The sequence below is a fragment of the Aphidius gifuensis genome, linkage group LG1 (assembly GCF_014905175.1).
Source record: "Aphidius gifuensis isolate YNYX2018 linkage group LG1, ASM1490517v1, whole genome shotgun sequence".
NCBI lineage: Eukaryota > Metazoa > Arthropoda > Insecta > Hymenoptera > Braconidae > Aphidius > Aphidius gifuensis.
In genome coordinates, this window is record NC_057788.1 from 8214239 (window position 1) to 8235205 (window position 20967).

General features: G+C 24.7%; 1 protein-coding gene across 6 annotated transcripts in view; it reads right to left on the reverse strand.

Annotated features, from left to right (window-relative positions):
- Positions 1-20967, reverse strand: part of LOC122847579 (transcription factor Sox-2-like) — a 207752-nt gene that overhangs the window by 45378 nt on the left and 141407 nt on the right. Inside the window, exon 2 of one of the 6 annotated variants that reach the window (XM_044145373.1) lies at positions 20113-20685. The exons of the other annotated variants lie outside the window; for them this stretch is intronic. Within the exon in view, the coding sequence (XP_044001308.1) occupies positions 20592-20685 (94 nt within the window). The 3' untranslated portion in view covers positions 20113-20591. Of the gene's footprint in view, positions 1-20112; positions 20686-20967 lie in introns of those variants that run through there. 6 annotated transcript variants of the gene reach the window in all.

The window sequence follows — 20967 nt, forward strand, 5'->3', positions numbered from 1 at the left end:
GGGGGGAAATGAGAGGGAGGAAAAAATAAAAAGGGGGGTTTGGACCGGTCTGAATTCTTGGAGATGCTGGGTAGACAGTTGGGCGCCCGCGTTTACTGAGAAATAAGATCTTGAAAGCCGACAAATATATACATATATAGGTACACAGGTAGCTGAAGTGAAAGAATAAAACGATGAAGAAAAAGAATTTTTTTTTTTTTCTTTTCTGTGTTCAAGCATATCAAGAGTTGATGGGCCCTTCGAGACGCAGCGTCTCTTTACGATCAAATTTAGTTCAACAAAAATATAGAATGAGATTCTTTGTTAAAAAAGACGAAAATGAAGTGGAAGAATAAGAGGGATGGAAGACTATAGAACTTTTAACAGGAGAAAATAGAAAGGGATCCACCCTTGTGATCCAGGTTATACCCCCTCGTTTATGTCGCACGTGCACCTGGGCATTTTTTTTTTTTTTTTTGAGCTGGAGGATATATTATATGAACGCTGGATAGATATATAGTCGCTTTTTTTTTTTTTTTTTTTTATAACAACGGGCCTGATCCTTGCTGGTACTACTTTTGCCTGGCTCCTGTTTCCATCCGGATTATAACTATGTCCTGACATATAGCCCTGGCAAATCTAGTATTATAAAAAAATAATAATTTCTTTTTTTAAACGCGAGATATTCTTTTTTTTTTTTTTTTTTTTAACCAAAACATCAAAGTTTGTGTATTGAATATTTATATATTCAACAATTGTCACTCTAGTTGTTGAAAGAAATAATCTTAGTTTGAAAAAAGATTTAAAATATAGCATTATTGAAAAAAAAAAAAAACGACAATTTAAATTATACTGTTGTTTTTATAAAAAGTTTAAAAAATTATTAATAAAAAAAAAACTATTGATAATAAATAATAATATTTTTTTAATTTAAAATATAAAAAAAAAAAACTTGTTTTACATGTTTTAATGAAAATAAAAAATAAAAATGATTAACTCTTTTAAAATATTTTAGCTAGTTTAAAAAAAGGAAGAAAAAAAATTATTTAAATTGAAATTTTGTTTAACAAAAAATCATATATATTTATAACCAGTAAAAAAAAAAAAAAATGAATAAATACAAATGCACAAATTATTTTTATGTGTGGGACGTGTTGCATCTACCTGATGTTTCGATACATAAAGTATGGGATAATCCAAAAACAGCTAACTCAGAGGTGAAAAATAAAATGAAAAAAAAAAATCAACTAAAAATAAACGTTCTTTATTTTTAAACGAATATATAACCAATGTATATGAAAGGGGGGAGTTTTTAAGGCTCGTTTTTTAAATTTTTTTTTCAAATGGAGGACATCAAGGGGGAGCTTCCTGTATGGAAATGACGAAATGCCAGATTTAAGATCCGGATACATATATATATCCTCTTCTCAACACATATAATATAGCTAACCAATCACAAACGAATTATAATCTGGGGACGAGATCTGTCGTATTATGCGTACCGCCTATTAGCTTCTGAATGAAAACCGTGAATTAGTTACATAGTAAAAATAAAAATGGTATATAAAAGCGTGTGCCACATTATATTAAAATAATAATTATAACAGTGAGCATCAAGTCCAAAATATATATTTTACTATTTTGAATATTATTATTTAACCGAAACTAATGCCTCTATTATAACGATATACTTTTTTATTTCATTTTTATTTAATCCATGTTTTGACAAGTTTTATTTAAATTTCATTGGTATTTATTAAATTGATAACATAATATTATTTATTTAGTAAAATAAAAAATTGTAAAAGATATGTGGTTTTTTTTTTTTAAATTATACCAAAGAAAAATTGACAAAAAAAAATATATATTTTATGCTGCATACATCATGAGTGTAAAGAGAAATAAAAAGGAAAAAAAAAAATGATGAGGGAGACAGTTGGTCGAGATGTTCCGGGTGAGTTGAGCCTCCTGGCTATCGGTGGGCCAGATCAAATGCCGTTGAGGCCCTTTACTTTGCCTTGATGTCCAACGCAAAAACCAGAAATAAAGAGTAAAAAAAAAAATAAAATAAAAATGAGAGAATGATTGTGTAGCCAGGGATGAAATCCGGTAGCAGTGAACATGTCAACCCGCTTCCATGTCCAACGTTGCGAAAATATCATACAGGTCCAGTCACTGATTTCATTTGAATTTATCGTTTTAAAATTTCAATTTATATTTAACACGCAAAATAAAATATTATTAATTTTATTAAAAATATTAAATTATTCAACAAGTAATATTGATAAAAATCATTTTGATTAAATTCAAACCAAAAAAAAATCTACCATTTATTTTTTTTTTTTATTTTAAAACACAATTATATACAGCTGTAAGTTGAAAAAAAATAATATAGGTCAAATATAGATAAAATAAAATGAAAAAAAAATTAAATCAACTTGTTGAAAATCAATGATTTCTTTTGTCAACTGATAACATAAAAAAAAAAAAAAAAATACAACGTGATAAATCTTGATATTAAAAATAATATATTATTATTTCTCAAACTTTAGATATTATAAAATTATAATTAAATTTAAAATAACTTTCCTGTTGTCTTTTGGTTGATATATCAATGCTTGTCATCCGGTTGCTGAGAGCTTTTCCTTTTACCAAACCCATCAGTAAATATATATAATCGACACACTCGAAATTGAGTTGGAAAAGTAGAACTATTGTATATGAAAGATGATATTGATATCATTTTGTATTAATAAAACAAGTGATGTTTTGTCGTATGGTTTCATTACAATAAACAACATAAGAGAGTGAGAAATATTTCTGATACAGTGTATTTTATATTTACCATGTCATCTCTGACTCAAAATGTAATTTCCCCAGGTCGTCTATTTTCCTTCTCTATGTTTTTGCTAACATTTGAAAATGTCATATATATACATGGCTATACCTTAAGTTAAGCAAGACAAATACAAATACATAGGCACATACATTTACACACAAATGCATCATTGTAGAAGCATAGCAAGTAGGGAAACGACCAAGTCAGATATGCGTCGTCAAGCAGTAATTTCCAGGCTGTCACAAACCTGCATCTTGTGTACATATATATGTATATTTGAATATATATATTTACACTATATATATGCCATAGTTAATAATGTCTTTGTGTACTTGAGTGAAGAAAGTGATGATGCGTTTTGCCTCGTGTTCCACCTAGTCTTTGCTCTTGTCTCTCCCTCGCTCTTTAATTCTCTCTTTCAATCTTTACATGTTTTTTTTTTCTTTTGATGAATAGAAAAAAAAAGAATTGGTATTATTATTTTTTTGAAAATCTATTGTCATTTTATTGTGTCATTTAAGCACGTGTTATTTATATAAAAATATATTTTAATTTACTGTAATTTTTCAATTATGAAATTGATATTATTAACAGATTATTTTTTTAAATAATTTTAGATGAATCAATTAATTGTTTTTTCATTCAATATTTTAGGAAAATATTGTATGTATTAATTAAAGCTCTTTAATTTTAGAAAAAATAATAGATTAATTATTTTTTTTTTTGAGTAAATCAAATGAGAAAATTTTTTGCATATTAATTTTCGAATTAAAAATAGAAATAATTTTTTTTTTCAAGTGTTTATTATTGTCAAGATTTATATTCATTTAAGCAAGTGTATAAAATATTCAAGTTGACATGTTTATTAACAGTTTTCTTTGTTTCTCACAGTAAGAAATTTTTTTGAATTTTCGTAGAATAAACACAGGCAGTCGCGTGCTGAGATTTACGTGACAAGATATGAGGTATAATTCAGGGACAATCTCAATCAGTTGAACGCGTGGCTAGATACATTTTGATCGTGTTGGTGTTAATATAAAATACGTGATTAAATAAAATTCTCAACTCACGCGCCATCAAACTAACGAAGCTTCCTTGGTATATACAAAATTATATATATACGATAACTTGTCGGTTTTCGATAAATAATACTTTTTATAAAGAAATAATCAAAAGACTATTCACTCATGCATATCAAATGAAAATCAAACACCCCATGTAACAATTGAATGTGCTGATATGCCTTGATGATTTTCGATGGATCGATGATGTGTCATATAATAATCAAATGTGAAAATGCCAGTCACGATTTTCTTAGAATTGTAACGGTAACTCGTGTATCTTTACTTGCTACTTGAAATTTTTATTTTAAAAAATCACCAACATACAGTACATCTTCATATATTTGTAAAAAAAAAAATTGATAAATAATTTATTTTTAAAAAACATTAAAGGCAATTTTATGTATTTTATTATTTTTTCAATATGAATTTATAAATTTACAAATTAAAATGATAATTCATCAGTTAAAATATAAAAATAATATACTATTTTTAAGTTTATTTAAAAAATATATTTGGTGGTTAAAAAGTTGGTACAGTAGTATGAAAGACACAGTTAAAAATGAAAAAAAAAAAAAATTAAAAGTTTTTAGTATATACCACAACAACAAAAGTATACGAGAGTTTTAGTAAAATCTCTGTTAAAGTTTTGTAGTTTCTTGCCGTCGGACTAACTACTCGTGAATTTATCGAGACAACCTGACAAGCAGCCACGCCACATAGAGAGTTTTGCGCTGTTGGTATTCGCGGTTTGGATTATTAGGTGGCGAAGCGAGACAAGGCAAAGTCGACAAACTTTACCACCCGTGTTTTCTCTATATATATATTTTTTAATATGCAACACATAGATATATACTAAATAAAACAAAACTACACGTTTGCCAAAATACATATATACACAGACACACATACATTTCAATCAAATATATATATTATAATAAATACAAAATTGTTGGCAAGAAGGGTGAGACTTAAAAGCTCAAGTATAGAAGTTTTCAAAAGTTGTAGATTTATGAATTTATAGTAGTGGAAAAGCAGCGTCCTCATTTTGTACGTCTTTTTGTACTTAAACTTCACTCATGCCATTTGGACAAAGATGTATAAAATTTGTCATTGCGAAAATGAAAATTATTCTAAACTTGCAAGACAAAATTTTAAAAATAATTTTAAATTATAAAAGTTTTTAGTTTTCATGCATGATTAATAATATATTTACATGCATCATTAACTCTTGCATTAATTTATTATATTATTTAACACAAAAAAAAGAAAATTCATCTAAATTCATATTTTTTTATTTTTATGAATCATACATATTTTTGTTATTCATATATCTAAATGAAAAAAAAATGTAATGTCATATCGTGATATGAAAATGTATATAAAATATCATTTAAAAAAAAAAAAGTTCAAGTTACTATCAACTGTATGGTATGTAGTATAACGTTAATGTCTCCACTCATCTTTTCTCGTCTGTCTACCACCCGGTATCTATATACGATTGAAGCACATGCCGTGCGGACATTTAACGTTCGTGACTCTCTGACAAGTAATTTATGCCTGCGTACGCAGCATTAAAGAATTGAAAGAAGAGAACACAGAGATGCGAAACATTGCGTTGTCAGGTAAAATTTGAAAAATAAATAAAAAAAAAAAATGAAATAATAATGCTCAAAGAATATGTAAAAGAGAAAAAAAAAAAATCAGCTGGTTTAGGATGCTGGAAGATGAGCACACGCGACTTTTTCCACAACAATAAATATATGCGTATTGTATATGCAATTGCATGGTAGCCAACACATGGTGTATCATATCGGTATTCATGGCCAGATACAGTTCGGTCACGGTATCTGACAAGCAAGCTCCAGGCGACAACACTATACACGACCTGGTGTACCCACCGTGTCTCCGGTGCCATATATACACCGGGTAAATAATATTAAAAAATAAATAAATAAACCAGAATAACGTCAACACGAGGAAATGTAAATCGACTCTATATTACTCAATTAGTTGTACAAGGACGTATGTTTAATTTTTAATTTTTTTTTGTACATTGTCAAATTTTGGATTGATTTATTTTTGAGTTTAATAAGATAATGTAATAATTTGATTTTATGATTTATCTATATATGACTATGGATGTGTAATCAATCACTGAAGGTGTAATTTTTTATGAAAAATTTATAATAACATATATTACATATATGAAAGAGAAAAAAATACTAATAAAATTTCTTCGAGTCTTCAACTTGATGACACGATGAAATTTTTATAAAAACAAATTGATGATTGAAAAGGAGTAACGACTTTTTTATTTTATCGATTTAGTTTTAATTCTTGTTTTTTATAATTATGTGATTTACAGATTTAGTTGAAATGGATAGTTTTTGAATATACTTACTTAATAAATATTTTTGATGAAATAAACAAAATAAACAATATATGTGATTTGAAATAAAACGGATAGAGAAATAACGATTACATTATTTTTGTTTCAGAATATATAAAAATGCAGAGTAACACAACCGTCTGTTGAACATAACTGCAACGTTAGAAGAAGTAAAACAATTGTAGAATCCTTCCTACGTTAATTCTAACGCTATCAAAGCTAAGAAAAAATTATAAAAAAGCCTACAATGAGACGTCTCTGTAAAAAAATACATCCAGTGAAGAGGATTGAAAATCAGCTCGAAGCAAAGTTTCACTGGAGAATGTTTTCGTTATTGTAAAGTTATTGTTATTAATAAAAAATCACTCAGTTCACTGGATTCCTTTGTGTATAATGTATATCAGAATATAAATATCTTCCAGAAAAATTAATTCATTAACAAAAACATAGAATGGCAAAAAAGGTATTTTATGTTTTTGAATATTTAACTCTTTATTTGTATGATTCCCTGATAATTTAAATTTTTTATCTGAAATTTCTTTGAAAAAAATTAATTTATTAACAGGAACATAAAATGAGCCAAGAGGTATTTTATGTTTTTGAATATTTAACTCCTCATCTTTATAATTCCCTAATAATTTAAATTTTTTTTCTAAAATTTCTTTGAAAAAAATTAATTTAGTAACAGGAACATAGAATGTCTAAAGAGGTATTTTATGTTTTTAAATATTCAACTCCTTATCTTTATAATTTCCTAATAATTTAAATTTTTTTAAAAAACTTTGAAAAAATTTTGTTGTAGAATGTCTAAAGAGGTATTTTATGTTTTTAAATATTCAACTCCTTATCTTTATAATTCCCTAATAATTCAAATTTTTTTTCTAAAATTTCTTTGAAAAAAATTAATTTATTAACAGGAACATAGAATGAGCAAAGAGGTATTTTATGTTTTTAATTATTTAACTCCTTATTTTTATAATTTCCTAATAATTTAAATTTTTTTTCTAAGATTTCTTTGAAAAAAATGAATTTATTAACAGGAACGTAGAATGTCTGAAGAGGTATTTTATGTTTTCAAATATTTAACTCCTTATCTTTATAATTCCCTGATAATTTAAATTTTTTTTCTAAAATTTCTTTGAAAAAAATTAATTTATTAACAGGAACATAGAATGTCTAAAGAGGTATTTTATGTTTTTAAATATTTAACTCCTTATCTTTATAATTCCCTGATAATTTAAATTTTTTTTCTGAAATTTCTTTGAAAAAAATTAATTTATTAACAGGAACATAGAATGAGCAAAGAGGTATTTTATGTTTTTGAATATTTAACTCCTTATCTTTATAATTCCCTAATAATTTAAATTTTTTTTCTAAAATTTCTTTGAAAAAAATTAATTTAGTAACAGGAACATAGAATGTCTAAAGAGGTATTTTATGTTTTCAAATATTTAACTCCTTATCTTTATAATTCCCTGATAATTTAAATTTTTTTTCTAAAATTTCTTTGAAAAAAATTAATTTAGTAACAGGAACATAGAATGTCTAAAGAGGTATTTTATGTTTTTAAATATTCAACTCCTTATCTTTATAATTCCCTAATAATTCAAATTTTTTTTCTGAAATTTCTTTGAAAAAAATTAATCTATTAACAGGAACATAGAATGAGCGAAGAGGTATTTTATGTTTTTGAATATTTAACTCCTCATCTTTATAATTCCCTAATAATTAAAATTTTTTTTTCTGAAATTTCTTTGAAAAAAATTAATTTATAAATTAAATTAATAAAGTAACAGGAACATAGGATGTCTAAAGAGGTATTTTATGTTTTTAAATATTTAACTCCTTATCTTTATGATTCCCTGATAATTTAAATTTTTTTTCTGAAATTTCTTTGAAAAAAATTAATTTAGTAACAGGAACATAGAATGTCTAAAGAGGTATTTTATGTTTTTAAATATTTAACTCCTTATCTTTATAATTCCCTGATAATTTAAATTTTTTTTCTAAAATTTCTTTGAAAAAAATTAATTTAGTAACAGGAACATAGAATGTCTAAAGAGGTATTTTATGTTTTTAAATATTTAACTCCTTATCTTTATGATTCCCTGATAATTTAAATTTTTTTTCTGAAATTTCTTTGAAAAAAATTAATTTATTAACAGGAACATAGAATGAGCAAAGAGGTATTTTATGTTTTCAAATATTTAACTCCTTATCTTTATAATTCCCTGATAATTTAAATTTTTTTTCTAAAATTTCTTTGAAAAAAATTAATTTAGTAACAGGAACATAGAATGGCCAAAGAGGTATTTTATGTTTTTAAATATTTAACTCCTTATCTTTATAATTCCCTGATAATTTAAATTTTTTTTCTAAAATTTCTTTGAAAAAAATTAATTTAGTAACAGGAACATAGAATGAGCAAAGAGGTATTTTATGTTTTTGAATATTTAACTCCTTATCTTTATAATTCCCTAATAATTTAAATTTTTTTTCTAAAATTTCTTTGAAAAAAATTAATTTATTAACAGGAACATAGAATGAGCAAAGAGGTATTTTATGTTTTTGAATATTTAACTCCTCATCTTTATAATTTCCTAATAATTTAAATTTTTTTTCTAAAATTTCTTTGAAAAAAATTAATTTAGTAACAGGAACATAGAATGTCTAAAGAGGTATTTTATGTTTTTAAATATTTAACTCCTTATCTTTATAATTCCCTAATAATTTAAATTTTTTTTCTAAAATTTCTTTGAAAAAAATTAATTTAGTAACAGGAACATAGAATGTCTAAAGAGGTATTTTATGTTTTTAAATATTTAACTCCTCATCTTTATAATTCCCTGATAATTCAAATTTTTTCTCTAGAATTTCTTCAAAAAAAATTAATTTATTAACAGGAACATAGAATGGCCAAAGAGGTATTTCATGTTTTTGAATATTTAACTCCTCATTTTTATAGTTCTCTAATAATTCAAATTTTTTTTCCTAAATTTTTTTTGAAAAAAATTAATTTATTAACAGGAACATAGAATGGCCAAAGAGGTATTTCATGTTTTTAATTATTTAATTCCTCATCTTTATAATTCCCTAATAATTTATATTTTGTTTATAAAATTTCTTTGAAAAAACTTAAATTATTAACAGGAACATAGAATGGCCAAAGAGGTATTCCATTTTTTTTGAATATTCAACTCCTCATCTTTATAATTCCCTGATAAGTTAAATTTTTCCTCTAGAATTTCTTCAAAAAAAATTAAATTATTAACAGGAACTTAAATTTTTTTTATTTCAAGTGTTAATACTAATTTTTATTATATCAAAATAAATTCTATTGATAATTTAAAAATAATTTACATTAACATTTCATTCATCATTGATTCAATTAGTGCGGAGACATCGAAAGATCAACTGATTGCGTTGAGTTTATTATTTTTTCCTTTTTATTTATAATTTTCTTTTACATTGTGGTTCGATTGTCGTCATTCGTCCGAGATTCCCGTGTGTTAACCTACCGAGGTTCCGATGGTTCCGACACACAGATACATTTATATATGAGTAATTCGATACACCGTGTGACATCCTGGGCACAGGGACACATATATCCTATATCTATATACACCCTATACTTTTATTTCATCATAAAAGTACATACTTTTTTTCTTTTCATTATTTGCTCCCTATAAATTTGTCTCTGACACCCTTAGTTCGAGTGCATGATACTTCAACTTCTCACTTTCCGGTATATCGTTTGTCACACTGATTTTCCTTTTTATTATTGTTATCTATCCATCTCGATGATTCAAAAAAAAAATCATCCTTTACAAAATAATAATTTTCATATACTGTAAAAATTTACTAAATCATTTATCGGTTAAATATCATTTCATACTAGTATTATCAATCATTTTATGAATAATCATTCTTGTCATAATAAAATTACCAATGATTTTCCAAATAATACATTTATTAACGTGTCGAATTTTGTTCCACCACATGGAAAATATTTAAAAAAGAAAACTAGTAAAACTAGTCGAAAAAATTTAACATTCAATTATATTTTCATTACACAGACTTACAATAAATAAAAAAATACATTATACAATTATTTCTATTTTGAGAAGAGAAAAAAAAATATAAAAATATGACAATAATGATATGTCCATTAGTATCCATCTACGTATCAAGTGTCCTCATATCAGTGTCTTTAAATATACTGAAAAAAAAAAAAAGAAAAAAAAAAGAAAAATCTGAAATAAACGGTCCCGGGGTAATTACGAGATGAAGATGTCTAGATGAGAGTTGTAAATGTACAAGAGACACTAAAAACGATGATGGTATATATGTATATATATTTGGGAAAAAAGATCCCTATATACTTGTGGTTAGGGCAGTGGCATAAGTACTTGGTTGATGTTAATATTGTATAAGGGGCAGGGAATATCTCAAGACCATGCGTCTTCCACAAGATTCACCAATCCCGCAAGCAGCTAATTGCTTCCAGGCTAATGATCTACCCTGAGATAATAGTACTCCCTCTCTACAAAATAAATCTCCCATTTATAACAATTAAATATAATCAACTGTTTATTGTCTTTTTACAATTCTTTTTTAATTTTTTTCTTTTTTTGTAATTGGATTATTTATTATTCATTCATTGATTATCAAATCTGTAAAATAAATATTAGAGTAGTGAAATTATTAATTTAGGTATGAGAAAATTATTTAAGAATTTTGATAAACATTTACACACTGTAATAATAATAATATCAATAAAATAAATTAATAAAATTATCTGAATTGATTTGAAAATGGTGCGTGCCAAGTGCAACCAATTAATATTTCCTGCTTCTTGAAATTACATATATATATTTGAAGTAGTTGAATGAAAGTTAAAAAGACGAAGAATAAAATAAAAAATACCACACTACTTTGTAAATAATTTGCAATAACTTGCTATATATTGAGGAAGCAAATAAAATAAAAAACAAATTGATATTGAGAATATGAATAAGTAATTTAAAAAAAAAAAAAAAGTCAAGTGTATATATATGCATGTTGAGAAGAGACTTTCATGTCATTTTTAAGTAACTTTAAAGTGAACATGCAAAAAAAAAAAGAGAGATAAATATACGTAATGTATGAAGAAAAAAATGAAAAAAAAAAAAGAAAGAGAGAGAGTAGAATAATATTCATCCCTTTTTCTTTATAGTCATCGTCTTTTGCCTGGTTTGCCATTGTCATTGTAATATTCGTTGGCTTTTGATTTATTTTATGGGACCGGCGCATAAACGTTTCGCTAAATGGCTCGAACAAACTGGTCGGTTCATGTGCACCAGCATCACCACCAATTCGAGTAGGCATGGATGACTATTCACCAAGCGAAACGAATTTTCGAAAGTCCCTATGAATATTCATAAACACAACACGTTGCTAGAAATATACATATATTTATCAACAAAAAAAAAAAAGATAATAATTTTAAAAAAGTCTAATTTAACCACAAAACCCATCAAGGGGTTACTTAATTTTTCCCCCTTAGTTTTGACTATTTTTATTTGTGCTATACAATATATATATTACACAACAATAGTCCATTGAAATACTGTTATTTTTAAACAACATGTTTTACTTAATAATTTAACAATCAACATCAGTTCAATATTCCCACGTCAAGTAATTATCAACATATAATTAAAGACTTTAAAATTACTGTAATAATAAATATTTTTTGTTTATGTATAAACATACGTGGTTTATTATTTTTATTAATATTATTTTATGATAAAATTATCCCGCAAGTAGAAATTTAAAAATATTTATTCTATTATTTTATTTTACAATTTTTTTTTTTTTTTTCCATTATTATTACAGATGATATGAATTTCAATGAGCCAATTACATCAATTTAGATATTTCATCATCAACTGTAATAAGGGTGAATCAGGAAATTTTTTTTATTTATTTTTTTCTTTGATTTTTAAATGATCAAATTATTTTAAGAATATTTGCCAAACTTTTAGGTCAATTTGTGTTTGAATGAATTTTTTTTTGTTATAAAAAAATTACGTCATTTGATTTGAGATAAAATTTTAAGTATTGTTTCAAGTATATTCTGTCAAATTTGCATTTTGATTGATGTCAATTTTCGACTTTAATTTTAAACTTGAAATGTTGATATTAAAAAAACTATTAGTATATCATCAAGAATGCATTATTGAAAAAGAATAATATTATTAGTTAAAAAAATATATGTATATATAGTTGACAAGTGTTTGCTTGTTCGTTTTGTGTTCATGAAACGATTCAAGTTGAGTGTTGGGTTCCACTTTTGTTGACTGTATTTGATCGGCAACGCCTCGAGCCCAGAAACCTGAAGTAACCAAGTGTTTATTTATTCATTCACTTGCTTATGTATTTAACTAAATTATTTTAACTAACATTCATCCTTCTTTATTTTGTATATAACCTGAAATTATAAACATTTAAAATATATAAAAACAAAGCTCATTGTAATTTACAATTATTATCGATAATAATTAACAAGAAATTTTTTAAATAGTACTTTTAAAATAGTAATAATTATTTGATTGAGTAATCCATCGACTTGAAGAATTTTCAAGAACATCTTTTTCTATAGCTTATTATATATTTTAAAAGGTCAAAATTTATAAATCACCTAAAATAAATATCTCTCATCTATAATATATAAAATATAAAAAAAAAAATAATTTATATCATGGAGAATTATATTATCTGCGTCCTTTAATATTCAGACAAACAATTAGCACTTGTGGTGACAATGGAACAATGTTTAACAATATATATATACACTAATAAAGAAGGGTATATACAGTGGCAAAAGGTATTTATATATTGTTTTTGTTGTGTGAACAGTGAAGAGTTGGAAAAAAAAAAATTTTAAAAAAAAAAAAATCATGAGAAGGCTTGGTAGTTTGGATAGAGTGTACATTTGCAATAAACAGTGTGTCATGGCAAGTTATAGTACGAGTTGAAGTTTGTTATGGACGATGGTGGCAACTACCAACCAGACACCCACACACATTAATACTTTTTGATCCTCATGTTGTCTTTTTCTTTCTCTATATATTTTTCAATATATTTCATATTTTTTTTTTTGGTTTTTATCTACCTCACACATAGCCCAGTATATATGTATACATGGCCAGAAAAGTGAGACAGAAATTGTGATGATTTAGTGCTTGGATACTGGGCTGCTGTATATACTTGCCCCACCCAGGAATGCCGGGGCTTGCGCGAGATTTTGCAGTCCAGAAAAATAATTTAAAAATAAACTAAATAAATAAAAATATATATGAGGAGCAGTGTGTATATGAAAATAAAAAATAAAACAAGTGCATAAGAGAAGCTTGATAATCCTGTAACCGAGTGGACTGGCTCAATGTAAAAAAATACAAAAAAAAACTAGAAAAAAAAATATATCCAGAGAAGCATGACTGGGCCAGACCAACCAGTTTTAGAAATATAAAATTGTCTTTTTTGGAATGATGATTAATGGATTTAATAATGATGATAAAAATTATTGATTTGTATATTTGATTATAAAAATATAAAAAATTTGACAAAAATAATTATTTAAAAAAATTTTTATTTAATCGCTTTTTACTATGGTATTATATTAAGCTGGTGAAATGACCACCGAGGCGTAAATATCTACAGTGATATGCTGATTATAAAAATTTAAATTGCAATCATTCCAGGGACTTAAGTTTTTTTATTTTTTTTTTTTTCTTTAGTGATGGTGTTAATTATATATTTATTAATCTGTCTGTTATCATTGTAATTTATCATGCAATTTCTGTCTCTATTTTTTAAAATTTATTAATTTAAATTATTATTAATATTTGAATATTGAATAATAATTTTATGATATTATAAAAAAGACTTTTTTAAATTTTTTAACCAGACGATATTTTGAGTCATCAAAAAAATAAGTTGAAGGTTAAAATTGAAAGGTGTTTATAGGTATAGAAAAAAGATATATCGGTCCACTAGTCGCAAAAATATTAAAATAAATTTCTTAGCCGACGGGGGACCAATCTAGTATATTTTATTCTTTCAAGACTAGACTACGTGTCGCTACATTTAGCTACGGATAAACCACAAATTTTATTCTATCCTTTTTTCGTGTCAAACCACCCATTTATTTTATTTTTTTTTTCCCTCATTTTTATTACTACTCTGTTTCGAATATTGGTGCTCGAATTATGCAGGTGTGAGCGTGACAAATTGACAAATATCATTCTTACACAGGGTTTTTTATTTTATTTTATTTTATTTTATTTCCAAAAGAAACTGTAACACCATTGCATAATTTTATGCTTAACTGGAAATTTCCATTGTTCTGTTTTTATTATATATTTATATATTTAAAAAATAAAAATAAAATAATAATAAAAATTTATTTATTAATTTTTTAAAATAAATAAATAATTTAAATTTAAATTTTCTAAATTACAATAACTGTTTTTAAAAAATGAAAAATAAAATAACTTTTTAAAAATTTTAAATAATAATAAGTATTAAATATAGATGACTTAATTTGGTTTTTTTTTATTTGACACTATCTTGATGATAAAATCTTTTTAAAACCTGTAATTACACATGGTATATAATCATAAGTTGTTGAGCATGTGTATATATATATTACATGGTTTTTAAAAGCTGTAAATCTCAAAACATTTTAAGGGACAAGTTAATTGAATTAATAGAAAGAACAAAAAAAAAAATAAAACAAAAGTTAAATGAAAAAAAAAAAATTTAATACTTTTGAACTACCGATGTTCATATATTGCCAGAGGCTAAAATCGAGTCATTGGAACAGGTAGCAAAATCTATTTACAAGGCCTTTAAATATTTCCATCTTTGTCAGACTTGTGTATTGAATATTATATTTATACCTGCCACAAAACCATCAGAAAAAATAAAAAAATTCCTAAATGAATCATTACGATGCTATCCTATTTTCGGTAGTTTTTTTTTTATTTTTTTCTACGACTGAGGTGTGAATCTTATCTTTTTTGGTGTTATGTTGATGACTTTAACAAAAATTTAAAACGTAGAATATATATTTATGTTTTTTAAAATAAAAGAACAACTATATATGTATATAAAAAAATAAAAAATAAACCTCGCAAAGAAATATTTCTATGCCAAAGTTTCTTCTTATATAGTTTTTTTTTTTTTTTTATTTTTTTTAAATATTTAACCTGTCTTTTGCGAATTTATATAACTTTTTTTGTCCCCATTCAACAGCACTTGCTCAGATGAAATATATACTCAAAAAAAAATAAAACATCGTTGTGTTCTTCTTGAATTTATATATTTTTAATTGAAATTGAAAATATCTGTAAATTGTAAAAGTATAATTTTTTTTTTGTCATTATTTTTGAAGATTTATTATTGAACTTTACAGCAAAAAAAAATCAGTTGAAAATGTTTATTTGTATAAATACACAGCATCCAATTATCAATTTTTAATTTTGGTTTTAAATTTTCTTTCAAGTAATTCTTATTTTTTCTGCATATATTTTTTAAATGAAAAAAAAAAAATATAATTAATGAGATTTTTTGAATGAAAGATTGACAGTCACGTTTTGTTGACGATTCAAGAGATAATAAAGTCGTGACGACTTGTTTTGTGAGATTACAAGGGTGAAGTATGTAAAAGTGTTAAAAAAAAAAAACACGCGTGGATGCACCTCAAGTAATTTGTGGGAAGACGCACCAGTGATTATAATGTGCATTTGTTGTATATATATATATGCATGGGGTGAGCGAGAACACGGAAAATACAAGTGTTAAACTTGAATTTGAAAAAAAAAAAATAAATTAAATAAACTTTTCATTTATTTATTTATCCAAATTAAAACCAAGTTTTACATATTATTTTTATATTTTTCGCAAACAATGTAAAGATAAAATTATAATATACATTTTTTTTTTCAATGTCATATTTTCATTGACTTATTTAAAAAATGCAATATATTTCCATAAAATTTGTCCATGAAAATATAAAAAGATATGCGACAAAAGAATTGAGTACATTGATAAGAAATAAATAAAAAAAAAATATATGAATGAAAAATAAGCATGGTAGTCACAAGTTAAGTTAAGTTAAAAATATAAATATTATTTTTTTTTTTTAAATAATATTACGATGATAGAATGTTTATTATATATATTTTTCTTGATATAATTTTAATCGTCAGGGTATTTGCACGGCTGTGCCAGCAGCTACATATCCCAAGAAAAATTCTTTTCATGTATTATTAACGTCAAAGATTATTACACCAAACGTAAAGTTACATCGACGCACATATGTATAATTGTAGATAAAATAAATATTGAAAAAAAAAAAAAAAATATATTTGAAAACCTATTGTGTGTACATAGGTGTCTGAAAGAGTCAACTCACCAAGCGTGTTTTATCGTACACTCGCGGGTCATGGATAAATATGTTCTATTTCAAGTAACTCCATGACGTCAATAAAGAAAAAAAATTATACCTCAAAAATATATATTTTTTTATTAATTATATCAGGTTGACGTGAGATAACCGAGTCAAGATTGAAACATTTTTTTTTTGTCCCCTTTGCATATAATAAGAAAATAATCAATTGGACAAATTATGAATGACCCGTTGAGTTATACTTTTTTTAAAAATATTTTTACACCTCAAGTGGTGATAAGCGTGAACGCGTGCTTTTAATAGTATATTTATTACTTTTTTTTTATTTTAATCTTTACACATTTTTATGTTTTATTTTTATGTACTGGTGAGAAATCAAAATTACGACAAATCAAGTGATTACAATCATGCAAAGGGGGAGTACAAATTAATATACAATAACAGTCACACAAGAAAACATATGTCTCGTGACCCTTAGTTTTGTTGCCTCATGCGAAACAAGCATTAGAGTCATACAGTCTACAAGATACTTTAACTGAGACTTATATTAATTACAAAATATTTTTAAAAAATTACAACTAATCGTAATGTTATTTATAAATATATAAAAAATAAATATTTTTTTGATGAAAATAAAAATATATATTTGAAAAAAAAAAAATGAGTGTTAAAGTCGATCCGGTTTGATGGCAAGCAGTGTGGAACTATTATAACGACATTAAAGCAAACGCACGGGTAAAACATGGCCCTATATCATCCACGAGAATGGCAAAATAATAAACAATAAATTCCAATGAAATACGGCTATAGACGAGAAGCGTATAACCCATTTGTTTGCGATAAACTGACCCCGTAGCAAGTCCAACCAGTTCACAATGATCGTACTATGCCAGCAGCAACAGCAGCAGAAGTTCTCTCACATATTTATCTCTGTTTTTCTTCTTGTATATATATTCATCCCCCTTTTTTTTTTTTCATTTTTTTAATTTATCATCTAACAATTGTTAACAACAACAACTGCAGCAAATATCTCGTTTCCGTTTTCGTGCAAAAAATCAAGACGATCACCGGAAATGCTAAAAGGTCTAGCTGACCACTAATTTTATATTATATTTATTCCAAATACATAATTGTTCCCTTGAAAATTCATGTAAAAATAAAAAAAAAGGTATTTTCTTTTCAACAGATTTTTATTTATAACGAAAGCTATTAATCTTTTTTTTTTTTTTTAAATTATAGAAATATTGTATTTTTATAAATTTGTATTTTCAATTAATCATTAAATTTTACGCTTTAATTATCTCAATGATTGGAGATTATAAAATTGATTGAGTGGTGTTAATTTTTTTTTTTTTTTATTATTATTATTGATACTCGAATTTTCATGCAACTATCAAATAATCTATTTTGTAAAAGTAATTTGTTGGCTTTTTTATTTTTTTTTCATTTCAATCATTCATCAACATCAGTACATTCAGCTTTTGGAAAATGAACACAGTACACACGAATTTCCAATTAGTGTTATACATCATGTTTTTTATATTAAAAAAAATTTGTTTTATTCCAATAAAATATTTTATTTAAATTAAAAAAAAAAACTGTAATTTAAATTAATTTTTTTATATTTTTTTATTTCAAATGTTTAAACAAATATATGTTATATTTGATATACAAGAGTTTCTGAGATCATGTTAGACACATCTTATCCAATATCGTGGCATTTGGATGGTCTTAAATAAATACACCTTCGACATTTATATATATTTTCTGTTGTTTGACCGCACGAGGTGGGTTTCAAGTGGCCCAGACATATTATAATACAAATAAAAAAAACAAGTTTGTATATTTAATATGAGTGTGCAATGAGTACAGAGACCCTACTAGACACAAAAATAAATTAATAATACTAAACGATAAATATATTTAAATTTAAATATGCGTTCTTCAAGATAAATAATAAATTCAAATATAAAATTTCATTCAACAAAAGGAAGGTTCTCAAATGAGATCCATTTTTTTTTCAAATAAAATATAAATTAAATATTATAATTAAATTATTTCAACTTTAAAAATAATTTACTTGATGTGTAATTAATTTTCTTTCATCATTAATATATATTGGCCCAAGTAAAATTAAATTAAAAAAAAAAAAAAAATGTATATTCTGTGCAGTCGTGTGCACACGTTTGTTCCGCTCTATCAATTGTTAGTGCCCCCTGCCCAAGAGTAGCTGGTTAGACGAATATGGATAATTGAAAGCACTTTAACAAGACCCTGGTTCAGATAACAGAGATGGTGTTCATATATCAAGTATATTTGCTCATGTACATTTGTACATGCAAAAAGTCAATTCAACCAAACGCACATGCATTTGCATTTGACGCACGAGGGACTTGAATATTATTACTCTCCCTTTTTTTTATTATTTTATTTTTTTAGTTAATATTATTTGTGACAAATAAAAATTTTAAAGGGAACACGATAAAATAATTAACCACTTAATAGGCTCAATAATTTAATGACAAATAATAATGATTTATTGTTTTTCTTTTTTTGAAAATTATAATTACCTGATTGTTATTCCTTTTTTGTTTTTTGTCTGTTTTTTTTTTTTATCTGCTTTGTGATGTTTGTAGGATTTTTAGGATTATTTGTCAGTATGTATAGGTTCATGCCAAATTAAAAAACACAATATAAATGCACTTAATGAGTCATATAATATATATTCGTTTGTCTTAGCGTCAATTAACTATGACATTAGTTGAACAAAAAAATAGTTTTTTTTTTTTTTTTCATATAATAATATTATGTACAAAAGAATTTTTTAAAATTCAATTACTAAAGTAAATAAGATTCAATAATATATATATGTACAAAAAATGATTTTTTTTTTTTTTTCAAATTTTCCTTTTATATATAGGAATGCGACAAAATTGCTTAAATGATTTTAATAATTTTTTAAAAATTTAATTTCAATTTGAATTACGCTTTGTCTTATTTAATTTTCATATAAATTTATATAACATAACTTAAATTAAAAATAAGAAAATAATAGTTATAATAATAATAAATGAACAATGATATTTTGAGGAAAGGAAAAGCGAGGAAAAAAAAAAAAAGAGTCAAAGGTTTATTGACAAAGAGAGTTTTTATATATAAGAAAATGGAAAAAATTTTTTTAGGCATTATTTTATAATTAAATACTCATAATATATTTTAATAATAATAGTTATAATAATAGTTATAATAATAGTAATAATAATAATAATTTTGATAATTATTAATACGTAGTTATTTTTTTTATTTTTTTAATTTCTTTTTATTTATTTTCACAACATTATCATAATTAGTAAATTTTTTTTTTATTTTTTTTTAATTAATATTTAAATAATCTACACGTGATAATGATTGTTGATATCTATTTACAAATATTATAGTATATTAACATAATTCAGAAAAACAATTAAAAAAAATTTATCATACATGGCTAAATTCAATTTTTAAGTATTTTTTATTTTTGAATATTTTTTTTTTTATGTTTAGTAAAATTCAGAAAATGTACTCTCACCATTTTTAACATTTCCATCGTCGTATAATGATAATATTTTAATTAATCCTTTTTCTCTCTCTTTCTCTCTTTTTCTCTTTGACCCTTTTTTTTTTTTTTTTATTTTGGGCAATGCAGTTGTGTTTGTGATGTCGCGTGTGCCGGGTGATCAACGTTTGTATTTTTTTTTTTTTTTTTTTTTTTTGCGTTTTGAGCTTTTCCGTTACGCTTTTTTGATTCAACAATATATAATATATATTAAAAAATATTTTTTTCATTTTTTTGTATTTGGTTGGTTAGCTCTCCGTGTGTCGTAACTAAGGCTCGGGCGCTCGGAACCTTTCATCAGAAAAGTGACGTGCATCAGGCGAGTACGAGTAAAGATACGGGGAAAACGGCGTCCTATATGTCCTATGGGATTACAGTCATGTATAAGTTAATATGCAAAAAAAATATAGTTTTTTTAAAAAAAAAAAAACTATTCCAAATACTTAATTAAAATCAAATAATTAATTAATAATACTTTTGATGATAATGATGATGATTTTGGAGTATGATTATTGTATGATTAGGAAAAAAGATAAGGAAAATGATAATTAAAATATGATTATGAAGATATAACATAAGGATTGACAATTAAAATAAATATTGATAATTTTAAATAATGAATTTATTGATATTTAAGAGCACTGA